The following is an 11,793-nucleotide window of genomic DNA, read 5'->3' as shown; positions in this document are numbered from 1 at the left end:
AGGAGGGTGCCAGGAGAACAAATTGATGCTGTAAAATAGCATGATCTGCATTAGCTTTGAGCTATAATGACACGCATAATATTCATACCTACTTACATTTATTTCATGCTACAAAGTAAGGCTTAGCTCAACTGTTAATCTCCATCTCCATTATTGATGGATTCATACTACTGACGTAAACTAGTCATTTGCTTTTTCTTGTATCGAGACTCAGGTTATTTGCTTTTGTTTGTGTCGACATTGAGTTTTTTCATCATCAGATTGTCGATGGCTGCTAGTTGAAGAACAACACGGTGAATTGGCTTCTTTGTTTGATGAGACTGATTTGCATAAAGGATGTTTTCGGCCGAAGTGTTTGAAGGATTTTAAAGCAGCAGTCTAGATGCTGAGCTAACATTTTGAATGTCATGGCAACGGCGAATGAAGTTGTATCATGATCTGCAGACACCAACAAAACTACATTGTCAATCACCTCTTCCTCACTGAGATCCCTTCCAATCCCTTCGAATCATTGCAGCCACCAATCATGAGAGTAACATACATCCATTCTCTTCTCCAACCATGTTGAGGTTTTCCATTTTTTTTCTTCTCGACCACTACTTTCTCCCACATCTCAAGTTTTGGGTCAAAAATGCCAGGCTTTAGGTTATGTTAAGCAGGAAGAACATGAAAAAGTGAGGAAAGAGAATGGAAAGAAAGAAAGGATAAAGAAAGGGGAACAAGAAAATTAAAAAACAATTGATAGAAAAAATTTGGAATGACAAAAATAAGAATGACCCACGTTGGTTTAACATACTATGATATAAATCATTAAGCATTTTGGCCGTGGAATTTCGAAAAATTCAAAGTTGTTTAGGTGACCTAAAAAAATATCCCTTGATAAAATTTTAAAATTAAATCCAAATTTATTTAAAAAAATTTTTTTGGATTGTTAAGCGAAAATCGAATTTCAATGTACGATTACATATGCATAAAGTTAAAATATACTAAGTAATAATGTGTTATCGTTAATTTTGAAATAATGAAATCATATTTAGTTTCATTTTATTGTAATTTTTCAATAAAATGAATTTAGTTTCTAAACAAAAATTGTTGGAAACTAATAAGTAAATTTCTTTTAAAAAATTCATTTTATTCTTGAAAATTATTATTTTTAATGATAAATAAGTGTCGATAGAAATCAAAAATTATAATAGCTTTAAAATTTGGATAAGTATTTGATACACTTTTATAACTTCACAAATAGAGTTATAAATGTGTTATGTATCCCATTTTTTATATATTCTTTTTTTAAAAATTTATTTTACTATACATTTATCATCAATTCAATCCTACTTTTTGAAAATTATTTAAGGTATAACAACTTGTGAAAAATCTTTTTAAAAAGAAAAGTAGATTGTTTTGAAAATTAATTAATATGTGCCTTAGAAAAAAAACCAAATTAAATTTATATATTTTTAAAATTAATTATTTCGTGGTACCTCAAGGACCATAGAAAATCCTAATATGTTATTATTGTCGGCTTTTTTACCTGTATAATACAAATTAAAAAATTAAACAATGAAATGGTATGCCAATACTATTATTTACTAAAATGGGGTGTTTGAAATAGTTTTAATGGGTGGAGGGAGAGAAATGAGCGGCACCCATGTTTTTTCTGATACAATAATTGAAACATCATTACAAAATGATGTGTTTTTTAAAAAAGGGTGGAGGAGGAGAGATGGGTGGCACTAGTATAAAAAATATTTTTTTATGGGTGGAGGGAGAGATGGGCGGCACTAATATTTTTTGGTGCAAAAATACGATCTAAATGGCAGAGTGTGAATTTTGTACAGTTTTGCTATTTTTTTTGAAGAATTATTAATATTTTTACACATATAAAGAAATCAATAACAACGTTATTTGAAGAATTACTAATATTTTTAGACATATTTCTTCAAAACAATCTCATTTATTTATTATCCCAATAACAATTTTTTTTATTACCTAACATATCTTCAACATTTGTAAAATGTAATTCTTTTACCACAATAATCCAAAAAAAAAATTAAATACCAAAATGAATCACCGTAAAAATTTCAAGTAAATAACTCATTTCGGTATTTATATTTGTGTTTTAAAAATATATATATATTACAGTGATCACCGTAATTTAAAAAAAAATACCAAAATGGATCACCATAAAATAGTTTTTTTAAAAACACAAAAATAAATACCGAAGTGGGTTTACAAAAATAAATATCGAAATGAGTTATTTGCTTGAAATTTTTACGGTGATCCATTTTGGTTTTTAAATTTTTTTATGGTAAAAGAACTACATTTTACAAATATTGAAGATATGTTATGTAGTAAAAAAAAATTATTGGGATAAAAACTGAAGAAAAAAAATGAGATTGTTTTGAAAAGATATGTGTAAAAATATTAGTAATTCTTCAAAAAATATCACAACAGTACAAAATTCACCCTCCACCATTTAGACCATATTTTTGCACCAGAAAATACTAGGGCCACCCATCTCTCTCCCTCCATCAAAAAAATATATTTTTTATATTGGTAGCGCCCATCTCTCTCTCCTTCCACCCATAAAAATATACTTTTTAAAAAAAATACATTATTTTGTAATGATGTTTCAATTATTGTGTCAGAAAAACATAAGTGTCGTCTATCTCTCTCCCTCCACTCTTGAAATTGTTTAAAATACCTCATTTTGGTAAATAATGGTATTAGCATACCATTTCAATATTTAAATTTTTATTTTGTATCATACAAGTAAAAAATCCGTTATTGTTGCCATTGCCAGATTCATTGTTTTAATTGCTATGTTTCTTCTTACTTCCACAAGTAATTGATATTTCAAACTTTAAGCTAAAGGCTGATGACAATTAAATCAGAATAAAATAATCAAAAGAAAAAGAGAAAAGAAAAGTTCAAAGGTTTCTTCTCTAAGCCAGGTGAGATTAGAATGAAAATTTGAGTTTATTTAAATTAATTATTGATTATTTTATTTATTTTTATTACCATTAACTTCGGATCCTTATCAAAGTAAAATTGAACAAAATAGTTTATTAAAGATAATTTATCTTGTTATAAATTGAACAAAATAGCTTACTTTTCATAAATATTATTAATATTATTTAGTTTTTAATAAAAACGTATTATATTAACAATAATCATATATCAAATGCTTTATGTACATCATAGAGCAATTAGGGTTCTAAGACGTAAATGATTCCATCATAGAGTCAAGAAGAGAACATTCGAGTTTGTTATTGATAAGATTCAAAAGAAGTTAAATGGATTTGATGCTAGATTATTGTTCATGGCCGGAAGGGTGACATTAGCTAAATCAGTCTTATTTGTTATACTGGGTTACTTTATGCAATCTGCCATGATTCCCGTGGGAATTTGTGAGAAGATCGAGCAGATGGTGCGGAATTTCTTTTGGGCTCAACTAGCAATACTAGGAAAATACACTTAGTGAATTGGGATACCTGGTGTCTACCTATGAAAGAATGGGGCCTTGTTCTCAGGAGATTAGTTCCGCAAAATCATTCTTTCCTTACGAAGTGGGCCTTTCAAATAACAACTAATGTGGATGCACTTTGGGTACTTATACTGAGAAGTAAGTACAAGGTTAGTGAAATATGTCCTATATCTATTCATCGTTGTTGTGCTTCTTATGTTTGGCGGTCATTGTCAAAAATATGGGGAAGTAGAAATTATCTATCATTATCAATCTAAATTATGCAGTTTCTTTACTTAGTACATTCATCTGCAGAAATCCCTAAATTATGCTAATATCTCTTTTGAGTATAAGAGCAACCAACTCTAGGTTTATTGATTGAAATTTCTTTCAAATTAAAACCCCTATTATCGCATTAACTCATGCTATGGATTCTCCTATTAAATTTGACTCTAATCCGGTAGATTTATGTCGTCCTATTTCTAGGATTACATGCAAATCCACTCAATTACGAAAGATCTACTCTTAAACAAGGTCTATTCAACCTCCGACTTAAGCATATCAAATATGGATGAATAATCTAGAAATATTAAACCACGAACTAAGTATGCATAATTGAGAACAAGAAACTAAGTAGTTATTGCGTAAAATAAAACTCAAACGACAAAATCCATCATAAGGTTCATCTCCCTAGGTATTTAGAAAATTAGTTCATGCTTGAAAATAAAAATATCCCAGAGACAATATAATTGAAAGAAAATAAAGAAACTCATGATAACTTCCTAAGAAATCAAATGGGAATATTTAATCTTGACGGAAATCTGTTTCAAAGTCAGCTTCAATGGTGTTTTTCGAGTTGTTTTCTTGAATATTCTATGACGACTCACTCCTATTTTCTTATTTTTGTCTTATATATGTCTTATAATGCCTAAAAAACCTAAAAATCGCGATTTTCTGAAGTTTAGTGAGAAATCCCGTGAAATCGACATAGCCTACCACACACCCGTATGGATCACACAATTGTGTGGTCTGCCCGTGTGGAATGGTCCAACCTATGTGGATCACAAATTCGTGTAGTCTGGCCGTGTGGAAAGGTTTAGCCCATGTGGCTCCTATAGCTTACTCCTATTTTCGTTTGTTTTTCGTTCCTTTTGCTCCCAAGTGTTGCAGTAAGCATTAAAACATGAATTTAAAGGATTAAGAGCATAAAATTCACAATTAACATCGAATAATCACCCAAAAAAAATTAAGAATGAGGTTAAAATATGTTATTTTTAGCACTTATCATCGGACTGCCATTTGTCGTTTGTGAGGTAACAGATCTTAACGGCAAAGTGACCATTTTGTAACAAAACGATGACATGAGTAAAATGTAACCTTTCAAACATAAGTGGCTAAAATGTAACTTGAGGCAAAAAAAGTGATTATTTTGATAATTTACCCTAAATATGAAGTATTTTAATGTAATAATGATATGGTTAAATATATAAATCTCATTGACATACTTTATCCAGTTCGTTTCAGAGGGAAAGATAAACAAATGTTAACAAATAGAAGAAAAGAAAATGAAGGGATATTGGAGAGGTTTACCATGTCATAGAAACTCCTCTAACTTTTCTGGCTAGTTTAGCAATGCTGTTGAAAAGTGCTTTTAAAAAATGCTCTAGAAAAGTATTTTTGAGAAGTTTGGTTTAATATTTGAGCGTTTAACATTGCTGTCAAAAAGTATTTTTGAAAAATAAAATGTTCATTTTAGACATAGTATTCTCAAGTAACAAATATGCATTTAAATAATGTTCAAATTAGTTAATATTATTATATTTTAGTAAGAATATAAAAAATAATTTATTATAACTTGTTGTAAATATTTTAATATATGAATATAAATTTTAAAAGCAATAAATATTAATTATTTATAAAATTTAATTAGAATATATAACTATATTTTAAATATTTAAATAAAAACATTAAATATTTGTAATTAGATATTGACAAATTTGTATTATTTTAAAAAATACTTTTTTTAATTAATGATTTTAACATATTTGTAATTAAGCACCAAAAAAAAAAGAAGAGATTGTTGGAGGGTGCAAAAGAAATTAAGCACCAAAAGTGTCCTAAGAAAATTTAAATTTAAAACAATATTAACAAATGTTTGAGATTTAAATTTAATTAAAAAAATAGTATGGTCGAATTCAAAACTTTGTGGCGCCGCTCATATACGTCTACCATTTAAAATCTAAGGAAAAAAACCTCATACGTTTCAATAACAGATTAAAATATGGTGCCTGTTTAGTTTGACCAAAATAATAACCACCACCACTTATATGCATGAACTGACTGACAAGATTTGGTCAAAGGTTTTGGAAGCAGCCTAAATTGAAACTAATTTTATGTCAAGGCATTTTCGGAGCTAAATTGGCTTAAACTAAAAAGATTCCTTTGGCCTTGCAATAAAATTTACGTTCATGGAGGACCAATTCTTCTCCTTCCCAATACTCTTCACCTTCAGTATCTTTTTGTTGATGCTGGTGAGACTAGGGAAGAGACTCAGATCCAATAAGACTCTAAATCTACCACCAGGGCCATGGAAGTTGCCTGTCATAGGGAGCTTGCACCACCTTGCTGCTGGCCCTCTACCTCATCAAACATTAAGAGACATGGCCAAGAGATATGGCTCCTTGACGTATCTTCAGCTTGGAGAACTTCCAACCATCGTAGTTTCTTGCCCACAAACTGCTGCAGAAGTGATGAGAACCCATGACATCATTTTCGCGAGTAGGCCTTCTCTACTTACTTCAACCATTTTAACGTACAATGCAACAGATGTTGCATTTGCACCCTACGGAGACTATTGGAGACAGCTTCGCAAAATTTGTGTGCTGGAGATGTTAAGTCTAAAACGGGTGCAATCGTTCACTCCAATCAGGGAAGAAGAGGTATCAAAGCTGGTTAGAGCAATCTCTTCAAAAGCAGGATCACCAATCAACCTTAGTCAGATGCTATATTTCCTCACATTCGAAATTGTTTTAAAGACAGCTTTTGGTGGGAAATGTAAAGAGAGAGATGAATTCACGGTACTTTTCAGGGATGTTTTACGGTTAGGTGAAGGTTTCAATGTTGCAGATTTATTCCCTTCACTCAAATTTTTTGAGTACCTCACTGGATTAAGGCCTAAACTTGAGAGACTGCACCAAAAACTAGATAAGATTTTTGCAAGTGTCATCAATGAACATAAGGCTAGCAAGGGCGTTGAGGGCGAAGCGGATGATCTTGTAGATGTTCTTTTGAATCTTCAGGAGAATGGAGACCTTGAATTTCCTTTAACAACTGACAACATCAAAGCAGTAATCTTGGTTAGTAAGTCCATTTGTCATATGCCTTTTTACATGTTGAATTGTAAAAATTGGTCTATGTAGTAATGATCTTCACATGCGTAAGTTAAATCCCATTTAATTATTGATGGTTGATCCATTTCAGGATCTTTTCATTGCCGGGAGTGATACATCATTCACCACGCTAGAATGGGCAATGTCAGAAATGCTGAAAAACCCAAGAGTTATGAAGAAGGCTCAAGCAGAGGTAAGGCAAGTTTTCAATAGGAAAGGGAATGTTGATAGTGAAGGGCTGCATGAATTAGAGTATCTGAAACTTGTCATCAGTGAAACTTTGAGATTGCACCCTCCGCTTCCATTGCTACTTCCAAGAGAGTGCTCACGGGGATGCAAAATCAATGGATATGATATTCCAGTGAAGTCCAGAGTCATCATTAATGCATGGGCTATTGCAAGGAACACGGAGTACTGGAGTGAAGCTGAGACATTTTATCCAGAGAGATTTGTCAACAGTCCAATCGACTACAAAGGAGCTAATTTTGAACTTATCCCATTTGGTGCTGGAAGAAGGATGTGTCCTGGTATGTTGTATGGAATGGCGAATGTAGAGTTACCTCTTGCACACTTGCTGTATCATTTTAACTGGAAACTTGCTGGTGGGGTAAAGATGGAAGATCTTGACATGGATGAGGTTTTTGGGGCTGTTGTTAGAAGAAAAAATGATCTGTGTTTGGTTCCAACACCTTATTCTTCCCCTAAGTCCTAACAACTGAGTCAAGGAATGCTGGAGAGAGTTAATTTCTACATTGGTTGGATCCTGGATTGCCGCTTTATCACCAATTGATTTCATCCCCTATCGCCATCCTTTAGTTACCTTGTATAATCTATATGGTTTAATAGAATAAAGGTGAGCTGGCTCCAAAATCTCTGGGCCAGTGAAGCATGTGAATTTTGGATGTATTTTAGCAAAGAGACGACATATAAAATAAGCCGTGTAAATCAAAGCATCATGCAAATATCTCGTGAAATGGGTTTTGGCATCTTCTGATTTTTAATTTATTTTATGCATTGTTATGTTCAATTTAATAACTGGATTCGTTGCTTTTCCATTTTCAATCTGTCAAAGGCAAGGGAGGACAAGTTTGGATAAAGCACAATGCTTTCCACCCATCTTTAGCCCGGCAAGCTGAAATGCTTGAATAAGTACACCACATGCCATCATTCAATCTTCTTTCTCACAATGGAAGAAGTTTCTACCCAATGTCTCCCAACTCAGTCAAATGAACAGTAAAGCACGGATATAGATATCGGTTCGGTTTGGTTAAGTTTTTATAGAGGTTTTGAATCGCTCATAATAATTTGATAATGTTCAATTCTTGGTTTTTTTCACATTAATTTTTAATTTTGAATTTTTAGATTTATTATAATAAAATAAGTTTTGTTTTATGATTTTTAAATATCATTTGAGAATTTTTAAAGTTTTTTCATATATATATTTCTAAAAAATAATAATTTTTTAATAACTTCTAAATTATTTTGGTTAGTTTAAATATACAATATTTAATTTTATATAATAAAAATTAAAAATTAATTATATAAATAAAAATAAAAAATAAAAAATAAAATTCAATTCAACTTTAAGTAACCGCGATTTTTAAACTTATATTTCATAAATTATCCAAAAACTTCATCTTGTTATGAATATCTTATTAAGTGGATATCCATCAAGATCAAGGTAAGTTTTGATATACTTTAAATTCTAATAGTAATTAGTAGATCTTTACTTCATTTATACTTATTATGCCTATAAATAGAGACTTTGAAGAAGCTTTGTAAATATCCCGATTGATCAATAAAATATGTTCTCTCTTTGCTCCCCCATTCTCTTCGTTCTTTACTTTCTGTCCTTTTATTTTATAACACGTTATCAGCACGATTCTCTTTTAATTGTTTTTCTTCATAAGTCACAAAAATATCCCAAAATTTACTGTTGTCAATTGCCTCCTAAAACTCTACTATTTCAATTGAGGCCTGCACACTATAGGTAATCATTACAACCTTTAACCACTCGGGGTGATGACAATGATGTTAAAGATCTTCAGGTATATTTTACTATGATTTATTTATTATATCATGCTTATTATAATTAGAGACTAATTATAACAACATGAGTAGATAAATTTTAATTTGAAACCCACGCATGTTTGTGATGGTGATTATGAAATAAAAAAAACTATTAGGATGTTTATAAGTTCGTCCTAGCAAATCTATTGCATTCCCCGAACTGAATGCAAACATAAAATAAAATAAAATCAATATTATTTTAATATTTAGTAGTACAAAATTAGTTGAAAACTCCAAAAGAGTTAATATATTAATATCTTGTGATGATTAATCAATTGATTTTAAAAGATATTTTTAATAGATCTCATATTTATACAGCCCAAATTTAGTCCGGGCCCAACACACTCAAATCAGACAAATACAATCCCAAAATTACAACAAACCCAATTATGCTAGGCCCAAATACAAATTAACCCTCAGCCCAAACTAAACCCTAGCCCAAAACTAAAAAAAATTCAGCCGAAGGAAACCCTAGGTGCCCCGCACCTAGGTCTGCCCATAGCCGCCAGCCTCCTCGAACGTCGCCTAGCCACCGCCGCCGTTCGCCTATCGCTGCTACCCACGTGTCTGCTACCATCTACAACACCCAAGAAGAAGATAACTAAAAAAGAAAAAAATGGTAGAGAAAAAAATAAACAAACAAAAGCAAAAAAAACAAATGAAAAAGACAAAAAAGAATAACGACAAACGACCCTATAAAGGCTGAAAACGAAACCATTGTAACTTCTTCGAAATTTAATACAAAAAAAAAAAAGAAAAGAACTGATTTTTTGAATGTGATATTCGATCTTTTTTTCTGCTGTATTTTTATTTATTTATTTATTTTATCTAAGAAAGAATAAAAAGGAAAGGAAAGCAAAATCTTACTGGAATCGCCTCGCGATCTCATCGACGGAGGTCCCTTCGCCGTCATCGGAGTCGGACTTAAAAGGGGGCTAGATTTTTTCTTTTCCTCATTTGGCCTCTCATCACCGGTCACTGACCACCGAGCTTAAAAAGGGGATGAAAAGCCTAACCTTTCGTCACTGCCCGTTGACCGTAGCGGCGACGTGGCCATTCACCGGCGTTGGCTATGGCCAGAAGGGGAAGAGGGAGTAGAGAGAATGGGGGTTTACTTTTTAGGGTAAAAAAAATGGGCTGCTAGTGACAGATTTTCATTTTTGGGGTTTAAATGACTGGACTAAAACGACGCAGTTTCATTTCGGCCCCCTAGATGCCAAAACGGCTTCGTTTCGGGGGTGGCCGACCCGCGCGCCCGAGTTTGACCCGCTAAGGGTCTGCGCGTTCTGAGACAAAAGGGGCTTTTCACCGCTTTGATGCTTCCGCTTTCGTGAATCTTTGCAATTTAGTCCTCGCTCGTCATTTTTTCTCTTTTTTTAATTTCACGGTGTAATTTTCTGTTTGCTCAAATCTGGTCCGCAATGGAATGCTGCGTATAGGGCTTGGGAATATTTTCCCAGTCAGTCCCTCACTGTTAAAGCACGTTTTATATCGGCCCTTAATGACTCTTATTTATTTATAGTTTCAGCCCCTAAATTTTGGTTCGATTCCGGTATCATCATTCTTATTTATTTACAGTTTCAGCCCCCAGATTCTGGTTCGATCCAGTATCATCCTTAGTTCTTTTTTTTTTTATTTTTCTTTTAAATTGCTTTTGTTTATTATTAGTTTTCTTGTTTGTTTTGATTTCGTTTTTTATTTGCTTTTTAAACTGTTTAGTTTTTTTCTTTTTATATATTACTACATGTAAACAGTTTTATTATTATTAGTTTTTTAAATATTATTTATATTAAACCATTTTAGTTTGTATATATTATCTTAAATTCCCTTTTCTATATTACATTCCAACTTTTTATATGGTATATTGACTTGCTTTCATAAATTATTTATTATTATTTATTTTATTTTATTTTATGTTAAGATGTATCATATGTGTTAATTATTATAAACTGTTTTATTCTATTTCCTTTAAATTGCCTTTTTTATTTTGATTTTGAACTCATTTTATGTATTATTTAGTTAAAATTGTTTTATCATTTTAAAATTGTTTTTTTTTACATTTTATCTAATTGTAATTTGCTTTTTACTTTTTTTAAATTATTGTTTAATTCATGGGTCTTTATTTATCGATGTTTGTATTTGAACGATGAATGTTGTGAGATTATTGTCATTGCGTGTAATTTAATTCATTTATTCGCTCTCATATCATTGGCATTCACTTGCATAATATTGTATTCGTGTATACTATATGTTATTTCATGTCATTGCATCGTGGATGTTTCAATGTTTTTGTTCGATATAATCCACTTCATTTTGCTCCCAAAATAAATGTACGCCTTTTAAGTGTTGTACTCACGACTTTTTAAAAAGAATTTTTAAAAAAAAAGGGGGAAATGTTTCGCGTTTTAGAAAATGCGAGAAAACGTATCCTAACTTACGGAGTTTCGATTTTCTCGTCCAACCTAAATAGCTGAACATCCTTTTAAAATTTCAAATGCATGGAATTTTGATATACAATTTAAAGACAAGCTTATTCTCGAGGGTTCAAAGTGTCGTGTCCTAACTTAGGGGATATGACATTTCTCTAAATCTAGACGAGAGAGTCTTTAACTCTTTTTTCAATTTATTCAAGTTTTAATAACATCAATAAAAAGGGATCGTATTTTAAATTTCCCTTCAAATTTCCAGCTTTCGACACTAAGACATTAAGTAATCAACTCGGTAACAATTTTTGGGCGCATCGGGGGGTGCTAACCCTTCCTCGTGCGTAACCGACTCCTGAACCTATTTTTCTAGATTTTGTAGACCAAAAAATGATCATTTTAGTAAACTTGAACTTTCATTAAAATGACTAAATTACGAGGTGAC

General features: G+C 31.5%; 1 protein-coding gene and 1 long non-coding RNA gene across 2 annotated transcripts; one reads left to right on the top strand and one right to left on the bottom strand.

Moving 5' to 3' along the window:
* The first annotated feature begins 5,661 nt into the window (after positions 1-5,661).
* LOC107920982 (desmethyl-deoxy-podophyllotoxin synthase) lies at positions 5,662-7,841 on the top strand. The gene is made up of 2 exons (XM_016850828.2): positions 5,662-6,822; positions 6,947-7,841. The coding sequence occupies exons 1-2, from the start codon at positions 5,935-5,937 to the stop codon at positions 7,565-7,567; spliced, it is 1,509 nt and encodes a 502-aa protein (XP_016706317.2). The 5' UTR covers positions 5,662-5,934; the 3' UTR covers positions 7,568-7,841.
* A 1,359-nt stretch (positions 7,842-9,200) lies between these two features.
* On the bottom strand, positions 9,201-10,473 carry LOC107921264 (uncharacterized). The gene is made up of 2 exons (XR_001691000.2): positions 9,793-10,473; positions 9,201-9,502 (listed from the first exon to the last, which is right to left on the bottom strand). It is a non-coding gene; the product is annotated as an uncharacterized lncRNA (long non-coding RNA).
* Positions 10,474-11,793: the final 1,320 nt, after the last annotated feature.

The sequence above is a fragment of the Gossypium hirsutum genome, chromosome D01, assembly GCF_007990345.1.
Source record: "Gossypium hirsutum isolate 1008001.06 chromosome D01, Gossypium_hirsutum_v2.1, whole genome shotgun sequence".
Taxonomy (NCBI): Eukaryota; Viridiplantae; Streptophyta; class Magnoliopsida; order Malvales; family Malvaceae; genus Gossypium; species Gossypium hirsutum.
This window is presented reverse-complemented; position numbering and strand designations above follow the sequence as displayed.

Coding starts and splice junctions, on each gene's coding strand:
- LOC107920982 (XM_016850828.2), top strand. CDS start 5,935: ATGGAGGACCAATTCTTCTCCTTCCCAATACTCTTCACCTTCAGTATC. Junction 6,823..6,946: donor ACATCAAAGCAGTAATCTTG/GTTAGTAAGTCC, acceptor GATCCATTTCAG/GATCTTTTCATTGCCGGGAG.